Source organism: Brachyhypopomus gauderio, chromosome 7 (assembly GCF_052324685.1).
Source record: "Brachyhypopomus gauderio isolate BG-103 chromosome 7, BGAUD_0.2, whole genome shotgun sequence".
NCBI classification, from domain to species: domain Eukaryota; kingdom Metazoa; phylum Chordata; class Actinopteri; order Gymnotiformes; family Hypopomidae; genus Brachyhypopomus; species Brachyhypopomus gauderio.
In genome coordinates, this window is record NC_135217.1 from 32,068,804 (window position 1) to 32,088,044 (window position 19,241).

Sequence of the window (19,241 nt, forward strand, 5' to 3'; positions counted from 1 at the left end):
CTTCCGTGTTTTTACGGTATTGTCATGGTAATCTGGTGCTGGTTGGTGAAAGGGAAGAGGAGGAAGAAGAGGATTGTGTTGGCGTATGATGGAGATTCATCTTTATTGTACTAAAATGAGACTACGGAAAAGACATTCTAACAAATAATTTTATTATTATAAGTCGTAGTATGCATACGCATTAACTTACAGTAGACTAGATCTGAAGCTTAGCGTAGCTAGAGGCTTTAACCTAATGTAACCAGGTGGGAAAAAGTGGTTAACTGTAAAGTTCACTGTAAATCCATTGTATTATCCACATGCTGGTTGAAGTACCTGCGTAGGTCAGAGGGTGGCGCCATCCCCAGGTGCAGGGGTAATGAGTGTCAGAAAGTACAAAATCCTTTTGCACACTTTTGGGACAGACGTGACGGGCATGTCATTTCAATCCGAGACGGTTGGTGTGAGAGAGTTAGGCTACCTGAAACAATGTTCGAGAAACTCGGTAAGAAATGTTTGTGGGATCAATTATTTACCCTGTTACATGGTACCGAGATGTTAACAATGTTTTGTTCTTTTGTCCTTTTGTAGAGAGACCACTGCCGTATGTTCTTATGTTAATTTTTTTATGCAAACGTGCCGCTGCACGCTAGCGCGCCATTTCGAGACCAGAGATAGAGCACGAGTTGCATGTTTTTGCTAACTCATATTCTTTACTAGTTCGGAGAACTGAAGTGTTTGCTGAGAATAAAGAACCCCTTTTCGTATTTGAAGTCTTGTGTGTTACATTGTACTTCAAACCTAAAGCTTGCTAGCCTACATGTAAGATGCTTAAGAACAGACACAGTTTAATAATAAAGTTAAATCATGAAATTAATACAGTGAAAAATTTAGAGACATTACATTAATGAATACTTTAAATTGAAAAGATCATATAATTATATATCTTATATAATAAGATCATATAATATTTGCCCCCATCAAGAAAGTAAAAATTAATTTGCATTGAAAACGCAAGTGCAAAGTTCAAAAGAATATGACAGAAGTCCAACATGATAGAACATGACATAAGCACAGTGTAGGCGGAGCGGTGAAATTAGAGGCTGTACAAAACGAAAAGTCTCAAGTTTCTTCCTAAAAGTGTTGAGGTTGCTGTGAGGACACTTCAGACTTTGGCTATGCTAAAATCACAGAACACTCTTCTGGAGACAATACTAACATTACCCCTTGGGTCACCGTCAAATGTGACACCTAGGTTTTAGATACAAGTGTAAGATATTAATTTATAGAGACTTAAGTAATTCTTACTTTATGATCATGGCATATACATCAGAATTGTAAGGCTGGTCCAAGTGTCTAATGAGTTTATTTTGATAAATCAGTCATTTAACAGGGTTAAAATATAAATAGGCTGTTATTAAAAGTTACAACTGAATGTTTAATATCATTGTTGTTTCTGAAGATTTTAGCCCCCAAAAAACAACCAAACTGCTTTAATGGTTGTATTCAGAGCTCAAAGTGAAGTACATGAAGTCGGAGATGTTTGGAGATCCCGTGGAGAATGACTTTCTGGTGGCCGTAAAAAATTTCTGGAAACACTTCAGCAGTTGAGGAGGGGAAGGAGGGAGACCATTTAAGTTGTGATTATCAATGGTGATGAAGCTCTGAACGCAACTGAGAACACTGTTGGGGAAGGAACACTCTGGAACATCTTAACCTGAGGAACATGGTCGTGACATGACTTTACTTTTTAATTGTTGACCTAATGTGATAAATTCAAACCCAGCTTTGTATCAATGACTAAGAAAATGATGGGATGCATTTCATAATTAAAAGTGCTGTGATTAGCTGATGTGCACTGCACTGTAGATGACAGAATTGTCCTCTTGCTGGTCAATAGATGCTGGTCTGTAAACACATATTATGGTGTTTGTGAGCTACAAAATCCACATATTGCAGTGTAGTTCATTCTACAGTGTGGTGACATTTTGTGGTACAGAAGAAATATATATAGAACATTGTAGATCCTTAAAATGAATCTTAGCTCATAAGATGATATAAATTGGTGTGTTTGGAGGTCATCTGGATGTGTTCATTCTCACCCTCTTGTGGGCTCAGTGTGTTTGATGCACACAGTAGCATACATCACATCATCCAGCAGTTCTTCTGTAGACTGAGGAGCATCGTGTGTCTGAGGGCTTGTTTCTTCACTGTGTACACCTCTAACCTGTGAGAACAAGACCAGACCTGATCACATTCAGATCTAAAGCTTCAAATGTTCTCAGACTCCAATCCTAGAACTCTGACTCAACACCTGGAATCCCAAATCTGATCAAGCATTGTGTAATCAATGATTATTTACTTTTAAAATACTGATATTCTAATCATAGCCCACAAGGTCCAGATACATAAATTTTCTCTTTAAATCTCCAATACAACTTCCAAAATGCAAAATACAAATACAACTGCTCATATATGCCTTTGGTGCCTTGTGCCACACATATAATTGCTTATGTCAGTTTTGGTTTGTATATTTTATGTCCATGTAAGCCAATGGGTGGAAAAGATGTCACCACAATTGAATTATGTAATATGTCAAATAAATTCAATAGGCAGTCACTAAATCAGCACAGACCAAACTTTTTGTTAGTCTATTTTTACATTTTCTTTGATGGAGATTATTGCATCGTCTGCAATGTCCAGTCATTCACAAACAAACAAATGTAATATTTAATATGAAACTAATAAAAAATTAGTTCCTTTATGTTCCTCTTCATTTTCACGACCCTAACTAACCCTAACACTAACCCTTCAGCAGGACATTTACATTTGTTTCCTTCATGCACACCTTCCCCATGACAATCTCACACAGGAAACCAGTGCAAACGCAAATGACACAAGTGTTATATGATTTTAGATGGGGATGCCACCTTAAAGAAGCTTTTTTTTTACCTTGAAGCCAGGTGATGCAATACTAGAAACTGTTCTATTATAATTTAGTTGTGTACTAATGTTAGCTGTTAAGTAAACAACTAAATTATATTTATTGTTTCCTTAACTACCAGTAATTACAGAATCAATAACTGTCACGTCCACAGCGGCTGCTGTTGTTGTTGTCACCGTCGCCTCGCTCCCCGTGTGTCTTGTGTTAAATGTGGGGAGCGACTGCGACTCTGAGCGGCGCGCATCACTGTGTGTTTATGTCGAGCGCGCTTGTGTAGGTCCCGTCTGTCTGTCTGTGCACCGTTTTTGTTTGCTTGTCTAGTCTTTGCGTGTGTGTTTTGTCCTAGCGTGTTGTCAACTGTTTGTGTGTAATTCCACGCATGCTCCTCCCCTTAAATGCGTGTTTGGGGGGGGACCGGCTGTGGTCCCGTGCCATGGGGTGTGGCACGGAGGGCGTCGCTCCCGAGCGAGGCCCTGAATAGGGTAGGGCACGTTTGTGTTTTATGTTGGGGTGTGTGTGTGTGTGTTTTCTGTGCAGGTGCTTCCCCCTGGCGGTGTCGTGGTGTTCCTGGACCTTGTGGGGGTCTCCACCTGGCAGGAGCCCCCTTGTGTTGTGGGGTGACCGGAGCCCGGTCATGAAGAGCCCCTCCCTAGAGGGCTGGGGCCCCCGGATGTTTGGGGACCATGGGGCTCCGGTCTGAGAAGCTCCTGCTGGAGATGGAGATCCTCCCTCCTGCCCGGGGTTACCAGGAGGCCCTTGGGGCTGCTCCCTAGCCCGCGTCGGGGGTGCTCTGGGCCTCGGTCTCTGGCGCTCCTGGGTTGGGGGGCCCTGGGAGGGGTTGGCTCCCCAGGAGGCTGGGGTGACCCCTAGCCAAGGGCCGGGGTCAGCTCTGGGAGGAGGTAGGTCCAGGAGGTGAAGTAGCCACGCCTCGGGGAGGTAACCTGCACACACACACACTAAGGACGACAAAGGAGTCGTAGCTCCTCGTCCGCACACCCTTGGGGCTCTCTGGCTAAACGCCGGTTAGGGCGTGAGGGCCCTGTGACCGACCGGGGCGTGGTTTTGTGTTGTTAACGGCCCGGTCGGTCCAGGGTCCCGCCCGGGGAGGTGAGCTGCCTAATGTTTTGTGTTTTATGTTCCAGCTCCTGGACGGCAGGAGGTGTGTTCCTGCCTGTCTCTGCCTTCCTGCCCCTTCATGTTTTGTGTGCAGCCGCTGTGTGCCACACACCCAGTGGAGGGGAGTGCGGCTTGGTGGGGGGGTCTGTCACGGTGAGGCGGCCCCCTACCGGCCGCCTCCGTCCACAGCGGCTGCTGTTGTTGTCTGGTGACGCCATGTGCGTCCCTCAGGTGGGCGGAGCCCGTGATCCGTCTCACCTGAGGGTCGTTTGTTTGTCTATATACAGTTGTGATCAAATTTATTCAACCCCCAATGCTGCGAAGGGTTTTATGGAATTCAGTGCACATTTGTAATTGTGTTCATAATGAAATCTTACAAGGACTTGTTAAAGAACTAAATGCAACTAAGATAGCATCAATTTTTTTTGTCATAAAGTATTAAATGGCCTTTTTGTGATTTCTTCATTGACACAATTATTCAACCCCTTTACGACTACCACTCCTAAGAACAGAGGTTCATTCCAGTGTTTTCCATCAGGTATTGAAAACATCTGTGGATGTCAACGAGCAGCAATCAAGCATGATAAGCAACAATTAGGCAGATTTAAAAGGACTGTGATACTCAGCTCCTTCTAGACATCTACTGGTGTGTTTCCAAGCATGGTGAAGGCAAGAGAATGGTCCCAGAAGACAAGAGAAGAGGTTATTGCTCTTCACAAGAATGGCAATGGATATAAAAAGATTGCGAAGTTGTTAAATATTCCAAGAGACACTATCGGAAGTATCATTCGCAAATTCAAGTTAAAGGGCACAGTGGAAACGTTACCTGGTCGTGGCAGAAAGAAGATCCTGACCGCGACTGCTGTGCGCTACCTGAAGCGTAATGTGGAGAAAAATCCCCGCGTGACTGCTAAGGAACTGAAAAAAGACCTGTCAGATGTGGGCACTGAAGTTTCAGCTCAGACAATAAGGCGCGCACTGCATAACGAAGACCTCCATGCCAGAACGCCCAGACGCACCCCCTTGCTGACTCCAAAGAACAAGAAAAGTCGACTGCAGTATGCCAAAAGTCATGTGGACAAGCCACAAAGGTTTTGGAACAGGTTTTGGAAACTAAATTAGAACTGTTTGGGACAATGGACCAGCGCTATGTTTGGAGAAGGAAGAACCAGGCTTATGAACAAAAGAACACCTTGCCTACTGTGAAGCATGGCGGGGGGTCAATTATGCTTTGGGGCTGTTTTGCTTCTAATGGTACAGGAAAGCTTCAACGTGTGCAGGGTACCATGAATTCCCTTCAGTACCAGGAGATCTTGGAGGAAAATGTGATGGAGTCAGTCACAAACCTGCGGCTTGGGAGACGTTGGACCTTCCAACAGGACAATGATCCGAAGCACACATCCAAGTCCACTAGAGCATGGTTGAACATGAAAGGCTGGAACATTCTAGAGTGGCCATCGCAATCACCAGACTTAAATCCAATTGAGAACCTCTGGTGGGACCTAAAGAAGGCAGTTGCAGTGCGCAAGCCTAAGAATGTGACTGAACTGGAGGCTTTTGCCCATGAAGAATGGGCTAAGATACCCATAGGTCGCTGCAAGACACTTGTGTCAAGCTATGCTTCACGCTTGAAAGCTGTCATAACTGGAAAAGGATGTTGTACTAAGTACTAAAAAATAATGTCACTAGGGGGTTGAATAAAACTGATAATGATGTGAGCACAGTAAAGACATTTGTGGTTATTCCATCATAAATATTATGTTATGTTTGTCTAATTTATAAGTGCCTCTTTGATATAATTGTAAATAAGATGACTGAAATGATCAAAATCAATGTCAAACTGGCCAAAACACTTTATTTCAGTGGGGGTTGAATAAATTTGATCACAACTGTATGTCTTGTCTTTGTACCAGTTGACCGCTGGTCATTATATCCTTAATTTGGATCTATTGCACGGGTTTTAGGTTTGCACACTTTCTATTAAACCATCCTTTTTCCCTGAGACTTGGCGTGATCGGTTCCTTTTTGTTGCTCACCCCCACCCGTCACAATAACTCATCGTCCTTCTGCAGAGGTCTGCAGCACTGGGAACTGCATGTTGTAATGGTTGTAAAATCCAGCAGTACATGTCATAGAAAACCTGACAGCTCATGGACTTATACAGCCAACTGAACTACTATTTATAGATATTTATGAAAATGTTTTCAAACATTGAAAATGCTTTAATTGTAAGGCTGATGTGGGTCAGACCTGGACGTTCTGTCTCCTTCTCATTACACCTTCATCTGCATTTCCCCTAATAAAAGCAGAAAACCTACAGTTAAAGATACAGAGACTCAGTGGCAGAAACAGCATCTCAGATAAACAGTGATCTACAGAGTCCCAGTGTGTCAAAATAATAGTGCATAACTACATTTAGGTTATGTGTTTTGTGAACGTAATCTGGATTTTTGATTGTTGACAGATCAAAGACTACAACACATAGTTCAGTCACAATCCAACCACAAACTCCATCTTTTTAGATGGTAAAGAATGTAATGTCCAGAAATATGCAGAATCTCACCTCCTGTTGTAAATTAAAGCTAATATTGCCATGGCTAGTACAACAAAGATCCCTCCCGCTATGACCAAGACAGTAACCCACGATGGCCAACAGATTCCTGTTTGGGAGATTAAACAATACATGTCAATATTCAAATAAGCATGAATGTATTTACTGTGTGTATGAATTTCCAGCCAAACATTAACATCAACATATTTTTATTTTCTTCCTGCTTTCATTTGAAAAAGAAATCCAGAAATATTTGAAATTAGTCAACTAACCTTCAACATGAAGAACTTCTGAAGCCTCTCTGCTATTAAGAGTACAGGTGTAGGTCCCAGAATCACAGGCAGTCAAAGCAGGAAAGTGGAGAACAGGCCCTGATTCATTTAAACGCTTGCTGTTTTTAGACCAAATGAACTTTGGGACACTGTGAGTGCAGCTGACGTTACATGTCAGATTTAAGGCGTCTCCTTCCTGTAGAGATCCACTTCCAGACGACTTGATCACTGATAACTCTAGATTTTTCAGACAACAAGAGTCTGCATAAGTGAATCAGCACTGAATATGTATTTCGTTTAAAACATTGTAGGTTGGAGGTTTGTTTTTCCAGTAAAATAAGGCATTTGTAAGCAGTTCCATTGTTGTCCATTTATTTGTTAAGATAAGATAATCAAATATGTAAATGAAAAAAATTTGGAGCTTTAATTTAATGATTAAGCATTTACCTGTCACTTGGAGTATCACTCCAGGATCACCTGTCCATTTACCACCTTCTTTGTTAGTTATAAATCTGAATTTGTACTCTCCAGTGTAATTCAACTGAACATTACTGATTAACAAAGTGCAGTTTGATTTTTTGTCTCCAATGTACTTAAAGTCCTCTGAGCTCTGGTTCGTTGTATTGTCATAAACGTATGGTGGATACCTGCAATCTTTGTTTTTTTTTGCTGAACACCAATAAACTTCTTGCACCTCTACCATAGCTGGATAATGATAATTGCAGGACAAAACAACGCTGGATCCTCTATAAGCACAGACTGTGTCAGGATACTGCACACGCCATGGCCCAACATCTGTGAGAAAACCTGTAAAATATGTATGAAATACATACAAATCAGAAAAAGAATTCATGAATTATTGAACTTTAAAACTCTCAACTCTCAAAACTGTGATGTTGGTTCAATACTGTATTGTACATATTTGCCCACTTCCAGGTTACTTCTGGAAGACATTTAGAAATCTTCCATGTGAGACATCCTTCAAAATGTACAGTACAGTTATATTTATACAAAACAGTACAGTTTACAGTACAAAACAGTACAGTTATATTTATGATTTCTTTTAGCCCTGTATGAGTTTTCCTGTAACTGTGGCAGTGTACTAAAAACCTTTCAAATATGAATCAGTTAAAATAGCAGTGTCATGGTGAGCTGGTCCCAGCACTCAGACAAGACGCCCACTCACACAGACACGCCCCCCCCCCCCCCCAACCACACACACACACACACACACACACCCTAAACCACTCCCTCCCAGTCTCCCTCCTTCTGACACGCCCTTCACACCTGCACCTTGTTGGTTTTAAGTAATTCTCCTCCTACTTTAAGCAGACAGATCCAGTCCAACAGCACTTCACACTGAAGCCCTACATGTGTGATGCACTGTTGAGACTTCCTTCATCAACACTGTGCCCAACCAGCTCCATTCTTCATTGGTCAGAATGCTTTTCCTGGTGTTTGTGGGGCTAGTGTTAGTAAAGATGTGTTTCTGCCACATTCACACATGGCTGCTACATTTCAGACATCCGGCGTTACGAGCAGCTATGACACAGACACCCGGCGTTACGAGCAGCTATGACACAGACACCAGCAACATGTTCGCTGCTGCTACTATTCTGAAGACATACATTATTAGATCATACACAAGTTAATTATTAATGAACATTTTGAGCATGTCGTATGACATTTACATTTACTTACTAATAATAAACCAGCAGAACAGTGTGATGTTATAATAAAGATACAGAACAGTTCATACCAGATAGTGTGAACAGAGTCATTGCCAAGTGATGCAGCCTTTTCATCATTTATGTGCCAGAAATGGAGAATCTCTATGTGACTGAAGAAGCTCGGCTCAAGTTTTACCATGAAAAATGAGAAGTTGAAGAACTTCCTGGAATTGTGTAATTTGTACCCCACTGACCACATGTGTTATACTGTGTGTGTAACGCTTGGCTCCACCTCTGTTCTGTCTGTCTTGTTTTCTCGTTCCTAGTCCTGCCTCTGTTCCGGTTTTCCTTGTTTTCCCTTTTGCTCTGTCTTTCTGTCTTGGTTATTGTCATCAGCTGTTTCTAGTTTGGTTTCTCATTATGTCCTGTGATTTAAGCTCTATGTTTGGTGTCTTTTGTTGCAGATCATTGTGGTTGTGAGCAGTGATGGCTTAGTTACCTTGAAAAAATCTGATTACTCCTTTTAAAAATAACTTAGGCTGTGTTCGAAATAGACTACTACATACTGGATACTGCATACTGGACTCAGTATATACTGGATACTGCATACTGGTCCTCATAGTAGTATGCAGTACAGTTTCCAGTATGCGACAAAAGCAAAGCATACTACGGGGTCACGTGAACGTAGCGTTGCATGATGGGATGCAGTACACCACGAAGATAGCTCTGTTCGTGTACTGGAATATTTTGCGGAAGTAGTAGGTCATCCGGGTATGTTTCGCGTACTGGATAATTTCATTTTGGTCACATACTGCATACGACATACTGATTTGGGGCTCGATCAGTATGCCAGTAGTATGTAGTAGACTATTTCGAACACAGTCTTAGTTACGTTACTGATTACTTTATTTTAAAAGTAACTACGTTAGATTACAAGTTACTTTAGTAGTTACATTCAGCAGCAAATTTAATTTTTCCAATACTCACTTTATTGGAAGTGCATTTTTAACAGTAACAATGTATTGAAGCAGGTTCGGTAACTGAGGCAGAAACTGCTTAATCCAAAAATCCCGAGGAGGGAAACTTTATTGATAACGCAACCCTGGCGCGTGCAGGCTCCGCCCCCCAAGTGTCAATTAAAGGGCTAATAAGACTCCTTGAGCGGCCAAGTGTCTGTCCGTTAGGGAATTCACAGTGAGGAGTAGTATCTTCTGACATTACGTTTGTGTTGCTGCGCGGTATTATTTGTAAATGTATTTGTAAACGTAATACAAGCGAACTGTTCAGTCAGACAGTCAGCTATTTGTTGTGAAACAAAATACCATTACAATTTCAAGCATTTTCAAGTAGGCTACGTTAGTCAAAATTCCAGCACTTTTCAAACCTGAAACACAAAGCAACATAAAAATTCGTCAGGTAAATGTTCCTTCCCCTGTTTTTGAGGGGTGTTTCTTTATACTACCACATATCGTTACGGGAGGACACTGCAAAAAATGACGTGTAAAACATGCTCGCGCTCTCACAGGGTCGTGCGGAGTCGAGCGCTACGGTCAGACGCAAAAGTAGAACTGAGCCAAGAAGAAAGCAAAAATATATATTTTACTACGGAAAATAAAAATAGTAACGCACAGTTACTTGGATAAGTAACTTTAATCTGATTACTGCACTGGAAATAGTAGCGCGTTATATTACTCGTTACCGAAAAAAGTGGTAAGATTACATCACTGGTTGTGAGTGTGCTATGGTTCTTATGTCTCTTGTAAATGTAATGGTAGTTAATGTTTCCTGTAGTTTGTGTTCAGTTTAGTTATGTCTACCTGTATTGGTTGTTGTTCTTTGCATGATGGATTCACTGGTATTGACCTGGGGCCTCATGTACGAACGGTGCGTACGCACACAAACATTGCGTACGCTATGTTTCACGCAAACGGTCAGATGTAGTGATGGCAAAACGAGGCTTCATGAACCAATGGGGCTTTCCAGCTCAAAGGTTCATTACCCGAAGCCTCGTTGACTCGCTCTCACTAGTGACACCTGCTGTGCAAAAGGATATATGACACTCAATTAATTCTGAGTCAGAGAAAACTGTTTGTGTCTGTGTATAAAATAATTTTTTTGCCACGTCCCAATGAATATAAAAGTGTGTTTATAAATTGTTATTTGAGTGATGATGTTGAACATGTAAAATAAATGCTTGTGGAACTGGGAGTACAAGAGTGCTTATGGAACTGAAAGACAGGAAACTGCAACAGATGGAATAAATATATTACTGATTTTTATTTTTTTAAGAAGCTTTTTAACAGTGTTTGTAACAAGTGGATTTGTTAGATACATGTTATGTTCCTAGAGGGACGGATTTGAGTGTGACACACACCGCGAGCTGAGAGGATATGTATCAGTGAGTCTGCTATGTATGAAGGTTAAATAAACTTGACAGTAAGCAATACTACTGCTTTAACCGTCCATTCTGTATAGTTAGATAAAACAGAACAGAATGAAACATGGTGGCAGCGATCGTGTATTCGATTGTAGCGAGTTTGTGAGAACCCTGACCAGAGAAAAGTGCCGCTAGCTTAGAACAGCGCGGGAAGCGGAGCGCGTGCCTGGTAAGAACGGAGCCGAAGACCGAGCGGAGAGGAGTTCTGGTCGTCGCGATGGATGGACTGAAACCACCTCCAGCACTTTGTTTGGATTCCCCAAACTTAGCGAAAACGTGGAAAAGCTGGAAAGAGGAGTTTACGTTGTATACGAAACTCACAATGCCCGACTCGGAAGAAACAACTAAAGTTAAGTTGTTTACGTACCTTCTTGGCAGTCCCACCAGGATTTCGCGGGCCTTTTTTGTGATTGTTGCGGGCTAAAATGTTTGATGTTGCGGGTGTTTTTCAAAACAATTGCGATGGAAGGGAGTAAATGTTGTATGGTTTGCTCTATTTAGTAGTCCATTTTAATTATTTATTCAGGGTTGCCAACTTTTCAAGATCGCTTGAGATTTGAACCTGGAGGGGGTGGCGAACGTTAATTATTGAGGGGGGGGGGGGCGGGGTTAGCGAACCCGGGCGGCCTGTAAAATGGACACAAATTAAGTATTATATGAGATCGATCGCCAGTGGTTGGCGCCAGAGCGAACTAGTAACTCATTGAATCATAGATGTGGATCAGAGGTAAATAAACTAGATTTTTTTTGGCGTGAGAAATCGGAAGTGTGGCGTGAGAGCGTGTGAAGACGGTCAAATGCGTGTGTCTCACGCTCAATGCGTGAGAGTTTGCAACCCTGATTTATTTATTTATGGGTATTATGCTTCTTATCCTGTGTTTTACCCCTGGTTTTAACACTTCAAGCAATGATTTTATTTCTCTTACTCTATGTGGTATGAAATAGTTTGGGCAGGAATGATCCCTCTCGAGTTTTTGTATGCCCCACCCTCTGAAACACGGGTCTTGGGACAGAGAATGCACAATGATCCCTCCCTCTCACTTTCTTGAAATGATCCCTCGAAGTGCAACAGCTCGGTGGCAGAAATGGACTTTCTGTCTCTTAAAAGACTATGAAAAATCACTTGGAGTAGATGGGCTGGTACTAGAATAGTTAAACTTGTTGGAAATACATGTATGAACCCATCGTTGTGAAACAATAAAACACTGAAAACAAAAAAAAAAACAGTTTATCCCTGCTTTCATGTAGTGTAGCTTTTCCCGATCTTTTTGCCGTTATTTTTTTCGTCGCTCATGCTGCTTTCAGTCTGCTCCTCTTGAACGTATATACGGAAGTAAGGCGGGAGTTTGTCGACGTCACATCAAGACGACATCAGTGATTGGTCAAATTTGCGGGAAAGTTGCGGTGATTGGCTAAAGTTGCAACACCGCCCTGAATTCGCGGGGTTTGCTTGAAGTTGCGTTGAAGTTGCAAATCGCAACATCGCGAATTTCTGAAGGGTCTGTCTTGGGGAAAGGGGGAGAGAGCTTATGGCGACGCTGACGAGCGGTACTACATCGGCAAGGACAGTGAGTTCAATAATGACACTGTTTGATAAACATTGCAATCCACAACTTAATGAAACAGTGGAGCGATACAAGTTTTTTGTTAGAGACCAGGGACAAGATGAAACTATTGATAAATATGTCACAGATTTGAGAGTACTGGCCAGCACGTGCAACTTTGGTGACATTAAGGACTCACTAATAAGGGATCGTATTGTCTGTGGTACGCATAACTCTACGATGAGGGAAAGACTGTTAAGGGAAGAAAACTTAACACTGGATAAGTGCATGCAAATATGCAGAGCCACAGAACTTTCAAAAGAAAACAACAAAACCATACAGGGTAAAACGGTGGAGGAAATACATGCCATGGCAAGGAACCCAAGGACAGAAAAAAAGGAAGAGATTAACTGTAAGTTTTGTGGCAACATTCATGAGAGAAATAAACACAAATGTCCAGCTTATGGAAAGAAGTGTAAGAAATGTGGAAAAGAGAACCACTTTGCTGCAAAATGCAAAACAATGTTCGAGAAAAGCAAAAAAGACAGACTGGTACACACAGTCTCAGACTCAAGCGATTCATGTGAGGACATCATGACAATGACAGATGTGAGAAAAAAGCAAGGTACTGCTGATCAAAGGGAAGAGACGCACAACAAAAGTCAACATCTCTTTGCAGGTATGTTGTTGGAAAAGAAGCTTGACAACTTTCAGATAGACTGTGGGGCTACTTGCAATGTTATACCAAAGCAGCTGTTGAACTCAAATATACAATTAGATAAGACAGAAAAAGTGCTTGTCATGTACAACAAAAGCAGGTTGCGCCCACTGGGAAAATGTAAAATCAAACTCCGTAATCCGAGAAATAGTAAACTGTACAGACTTGAGTTTCAAGTAGTGGACCAGGAGGACAGAATCCCATTACTGGGTAGGAAGGCCAGTGAAGCCATGAAGCTGATCAAGGTGCAGTACGAGAATATTCTGGCGATCGACAGTATAGTGAAAACACAATGTCCAGACAAAAGGACAGGCAATAGTGATCAGCTAAAAGATATGGACAAAATAAAGTCTGAGTTTGTAGATGTTTTCACAGGGGTTGGCTGCCTAGAAGGCGAATACAACATAGAAATAGACAAAAGTGTACCCCCAGTGAAACTGCCTAAACGCAGAGTGCCTGTAGCTATGATGACCCCACTCAAAGAGGAACTCAAACACCTCGAAAGAAAAGAAATCATTGCACCTCTGGAGCGCAGCACTGACTGGATAAGCAGTATGGTAATGGTGAGGAAACCAAACAAAAAACTAAGGATCTGTATAGACCCAAAACCACTGAACAGAGCATTAAAAAGAAGCCATTATCCACTTCCCACTATAGATGATGTACTGCCAGGACTCTCGAAGGCAAAGGTATTTACGGTATGTGACGTAAAGCATGGATTTTGGCATGTCAAACTGGATGAAGAGTCCAGTTACCTCACTACGTTCGCAACCCCATTCGGACGGTATAGATGGCTCAGGATGCCAATGGGTATAAGCCCAGCTCCAGAAATTTTCCAAAGGAAACTCATGCACGCACTAGAGGGCTTACCAGGGGTGTACATCATTGCTGACGATATACTGATTACAGGTGAGGGAGATACACAGGAGGAAGCGGACAAGAATCACGGGGACAACTTGAGATGTTTCCTAATGAGGTGCAGACAAAGAGACATTAAACTAAATGCAGACAAGTTTAAACTTAGTAGAGTCTGTGCCATACATTGGACACTTGCTGACAGCAGAAGGTCTCCGCATAGATCCGGAGAAAGTTCGTGCAGTGCGGGAGTTAACAAGGTCTACAGATACTAAGGGTGTACAGAGATTTGTAGGTATGGTGAACTACCTTTCCAAGTTTTGTGAACATCTTTCGGATGACTGCGAAGTTTTGAGACAACTTACACACAAGGACAACATGTGGGAATGGACTGAGGTTCATGAAACAGCTCTTGGAAGACTGAAAGACAAAGTAACAAATGCTCCATTACTAAAGTACTATGAACAAAACGAGGAGTTAACACTGCAGTGTGACGCCTCAGAGACGGGACTGGGAGCAGCCCTGACTCAGAGGTAGACCAGTAGCATTTGCAAGTAGGGCATTGACTCCCATGGAAAGGGGTTATGCCCAGATAGAAAAATAATGTTTGGCTATAGTGTTTGGAATGGAAAAGTTCCACCAATATACTTATGGTAGAAAAGTGACTGTTCAGAGTGAGCATAAGCCACTGGAAAACATTTTGAAAAAACAACTACTAAGACTGCAAAAATATGACATTAATGTGATCTATGTGCCTGGGCGAGACATGCTTCTAGCTGACACACTAAGCAGAGCTTACTTACCTGACAGCACTCAGGGAGAGACAGAGTCAGAGCTAAAGACGGTTAATATGATAATTTACTTGCCAATCTCTGCAGAAAGACTTGCAGCCATTCGTGATGCAACAAGAGCGGACACAGAGTTGCAGGATGTGATCAAGTTAATCCTTAAAGTCAAATAAAGACTTTTATTTCCAAATGTGACATCTGCAGGTCCGTTGACCCCAAGCAACAAAAAGAGACATTGCATCTCCATGACATGGCTTACAGACCATGGGCCAAGGTAGGAACTGATTTGTTTTCTTGGAACAATAAGGACTATCTGGTAACCGTTGACTATTATTCGAATTATTGGGAAGTTGACTATCTGCCGGACACCAAAAGTAACACAGTGATTCACAAACTGAAAGCACATTTTTTCACATCTGGAAAGGGATTCCAGATGTGCTCATTTCTGATAATGGACCGCAGTACTCATCGCACGAGTTTAAAAGGTTTAGCCAAATGTGGGAATTTGAACATAGGACTTCATCACCCGGATACCCACAAAGCAATGGGAAGGCGGAGTCAGCTGTAAAAATGGCAAAACGTCTAATGCAGAAAGCTGCATCTCCCGGCAGGATCCATATTTGGCTCTACTGGACCATCGCAACACACCGAGCCAGGGTCTCAACACAAGTCCAGCACAGAGACTTCTCAGTAGGAGGACACAGACACTTCTTCCTATGAAAGAGACTCTGTTGGAGCCCAAAGTGTCAAAGAACAAACAGGGATTAATTAACAACAGACTACAGCGAAAGACTTGGACTGTTTCAACTCAGGGGACAGTGTTAGAGTCCAACCTTTTGAACCTTGTAGAGTCTGGAAAACAGCTAAAGTGCTTAGACCAGTGAGTCCCAGACCTTTATGAGGTGGAGCTGGAGTCAGGTGGTGTCCTGAGGAGAAACCGACGCCATCTCAGACACAACTACTGCCAACCCTCAGTAACTGCACAAACAGGGACAGATGCACGAATTGGAGCCACTGCTAAAAGTGGTCATAGTAATGATCAGTGCGCTACTACTACAAGGTCTGGTCGTCAGAATAAACGACCTGCCTATTTGAGGGACTATACTCAGTGAGATGGATAATTTGGTCTCTTTATATGTTTTGGATGCAAGTTGTTTTTGCGCTGTAAAAGTGGCAGAATTTGAGTAACGTAGTTATTGAATGCACAGTTAATTTTGGAATTAATGCATAGTATGTTTGCAAAATATACATCTGAAGTTAATGTTCTTAAAGGATGTGTTGTAATTTTTAATTAGCCAATGAAGCTAATGAAAAGAAAAAAAGAGAGAAAGGATGTAACAAGTGGATTTGTTAGATACATGTTATGTTCTTAGAGGGACGGATTTGAGTGTGACACACACCGTGAGCTGAGAGGATATGTATCAGTGAGTTTGCTATGTGTTAAGGTTTAATAAACTTGATAGTAAGCAATAATACTGCTTTAACCGTCCATTCTGTATAGTTAGATAAAACAAAACAGAATGAAACAGTGTTGGGGTTGAGTCGATTCCTTTTCTTAGATGCCTTAGAAGCCTTATAGCTTACAACTAGCTTGAAGTCTATAATAATAAGAATAATAAATAATAGCTGGTCTAGCCTAATCTTTTTTTATAACAGAACTTTAACCACTAACTCTAACTAATTAACCAATGCACACTTCTCACAACACCAAATGCCAACTCAAAACCCACAAAGGGCCGCAAGGCTCAAACCCCCTTTATGTGGTTGTGACACTCAAAATGAAACAATGACGTAGCCCACAGAATCCGAGGCCTCGTTTGTCATCAGTCACATGATTTTTAGGGCAATGATACATGCCTCGATTAGGGGCTTCATCTGGCACGCCCCCTTTTGCGCAATACAGGCTCTGAGGCATCACTTCAAATGTTACATAACTAGTCAGCAGTGATGGACAGTAACTAAGTAAATGTAATTCGTTACTGTACTTAAGTAACATTTCCATGTATCTGTACTTTACTCAAGTACTTTTATTTGGTAAGACTTTATACTTTTACTTCACTACATTTCAAAGCGAAAATTTTTACTTTTCACTTCGTTACATTTACAGAAACATCTCGTTCCTTTTTCATTTTTAAATCAACGCTTAATAAAATACCGACAGGTCAAAGTGTACCGTGTCACAGACTATAACCAATCAGCGCTCAGTAAGAGATTAAGATTTATACGCTAAATGGCTGAGGATCTGACATGGCTGCAACAGATGGCTTTCCTCAACACCACTGGCCTTATTTAGCCCAATTGTTTGAATTCCTCAAAAAGAAAAACTATTCGTGTTCCTCCTCTGCATTCCGAAGAACACATCGCTGTCATCATTTATGAACTCGCCGTCAAACTTGAAAAAACACATCGAAGTAAGTTCGCCATTAGATGAGTAGGTTTATATACCCCGGTTAATGATATCACATTGAAATACACTACATTTAACAGATGCTTTTATCCAAAGCAATGTGCTAGTACCCAAATTGCAATCTGTGGAGATGCTAAACGCCAGTTTAACACAGGAGACTCCCACATCAAACGTTAAAGCCGGGGACACAAACGCGAATTTGGCCAAGCGAAGCGAACTTCGTAATTCATTCCTATGAGGGAGGCGAAGGCAAGCAAATATGAGCGAAGCAAAATTATTAAAATTATTATAAAAATTATTATTATCAGGGTTGGGAGGCGGGGCGGCGGCATGTGTGTAAAATGTTGGTCGGGTGGCGACGAGTGTAAATTGTTGGGCACAAATTAAGTATTATATCGCGATCGATCGATCGCCAGTGGTTGGCGCCAGAGCAAACTAGTAACTCATTGAATCATAGATGTAGATCAGAGGTAAATAAACTAGATTTTTTTCAGTGTGAGAAATCGGATGTATGTCGTGTGAGCGAGTGACGTTTTGACGTTTGACGTGTGAAAAGTTTTATTTCGGTTATGTGCTCCACAATCAAAAAGAATATATATACAAACAAACACACAAAACAACAACACAACCTCAGTTTGCTGTAAGTAAACATGTCAGCAAAATACATTTAACCAAAAAGGTATAGGTTGAAGCTATAGCTTATTTTGCCTACCCTTTTTACATTAAGCCTATCTCACATTCTGTATACTGTATAGTGAAGACGGTCTCTGGTAAAGACAGTCAATGCGTGTGTCTCACGCTCATTGCGTGAGAGTTGGCAACCCTGATTATTATTATATTCATTATTATTAATTATTCGGCCCAGTTTAATATTATGAGTTCAGTTGGTAGGGCTGCACACAGTTCTAGTTCTAGGTGCTACAGCTTCTAGCTTCTCTGTCCCGCCATGTGGTGGACAACGTAGAACCTCAGAAAAAGTCCCCCAAGCTAGGACTGAAGTGACCGGTTCAAAATTATTGTTCTGTTTAGTGGTGAATTATGTTTTCATATTAAACGGTTTGTCCACTTGTCTACCTTTCTAGTGTGAATTATTAATATGGATAAAGTTTGGAAATGAATGTCGTGAGGATAATATAGGCTAGTTTTGTGTATTTTGTGTTTGCTAGGCAAATGTAAGGCACTGTTTCCTGTTCACCTTTTGATCAAGTAGGCCTAGGGGTTTTGATGTGACGCTAAGAAAAAAAAACGTTTTTACTTTTAGTACTTAAGTATTTTTGAAGGCAGATACTTTTGTACTTCTACTCAAGTAAAAAATTGAGGTGAATACTTTTACTTGAGTAATATTCAATGCAAGTTACCTGTATTTTTACTCAAGTACATAATTGGTGTATTTCGTCCACCACTGCTAGTCAGACGTACGAAATGTGATTTGAACGTGAGAAAGTGCGTACACCCACGACACTTTCACCACAGGCGTACGCATGTTCCTAATGTGTTTTCGTCAGTTAGCGACACTTAGAGGTGATGCGTTGAAATTAATTACAACTACCTTCATGCAGATATTGTAGTAAGCCCTTATTGGGTAAAATAAAGTAAATTAATCAGAAAATGAAACAGTAAATTATTCAGACAATTTCATTGCCTTACTGAAATAATCATTCAACGTGTTTCCACTTAGCCCAAATTATATAAACATACATAAAATGTTGCGCTGGAGTTCTTGGGAGATGGCAGCGTTGGCATTACTGGAAGATATTGCTAATGGCCGAATTCGCCGATAGAGCGTTTTCTGTGACCATAATGATTTTTGGCCCATGATGACGACTGGCTTATAAGCTGTTTCAGACTTCCAAGAACTGTCCTCTTGTGCTGAGTTCCAGTTTTGGAGAGAGAAATGCTCGGCTTCCTGGCAACTGGCTCATTTCAAAGAGAACTAGCAGCCCGGTCGGGGATATCCCAG

At 41.5% G+C, this 19,241-nt stretch overlaps 1 protein-coding gene across 3 annotated transcripts; it reads right to left on the reverse strand.

Moving 5' to 3' along the window:
- Nucleotides 1–1,326: 1,326 nt before the first annotated feature.
- Nucleotides 1,327–10,481, reverse strand: LOC143519648 (uncharacterized). Of its 3 annotated transcripts, none has more exons than XM_077013307.1 (7): nucleotides 10,350–10,481; nucleotides 7,310–7,669; nucleotides 6,863–7,099; nucleotides 6,603–6,699; nucleotides 6,290–6,335; nucleotides 2,082–2,206; nucleotides 1,327–1,887 (listed from the first exon to the last, which is right to left on the reverse strand). In XM_077013307.1, exons 1-7 carry the CDS (start codon nucleotides 10,405–10,407, stop codon nucleotides 1,824–1,826), a joined length of 987 nt encoding a protein of 328 aa, XP_076869422.1. In that variant the 5' UTR covers nucleotides 10,408–10,481; the 3' UTR covers nucleotides 1,327–1,823. The 3 variants fall into 3 exon arrangements, with proteins under 3 accessions (XP_076869422.1, XP_076869420.1, XP_076869421.1); XM_077013305.1 differs by having other exon boundaries at nucleotides 6,290–6,353; XM_077013306.1 differs by lacking the exon at nucleotides 10,350–10,481 and adding an exon at nucleotides 8,622–8,772 and having other exon boundaries at nucleotides 6,290–6,353.
- Nucleotides 10,482–19,241: the final 8,760 nt, after the last annotated feature.

What these genes read in the sequence shown, in the direction of transcription:
- LOC143519648 (XM_077013305.1), bottom strand. Translation starts at nt 10,407, where the DNA reads ATGAGGCCCCAGGTCAATACCAGTGAATCCATCATGCAAAGAACAACA. An exon ending in AAGAACAACAACCAATACAG is followed by an intron (nt 7,670 to 10,349) that starts GTAGACATAACT and finishes CATATTTTACAG; the next exon opens with GTTTTCTCACAGATGTTGGG. An exon ending in GCTTTAATTTACAACAGGAG is followed by an intron (nt 6,354 to 6,602) that starts GTGAGATTCTGC and finishes CTTTAACTGTAG; the next exon opens with GTTTTCTGCTTTTATTAGGG.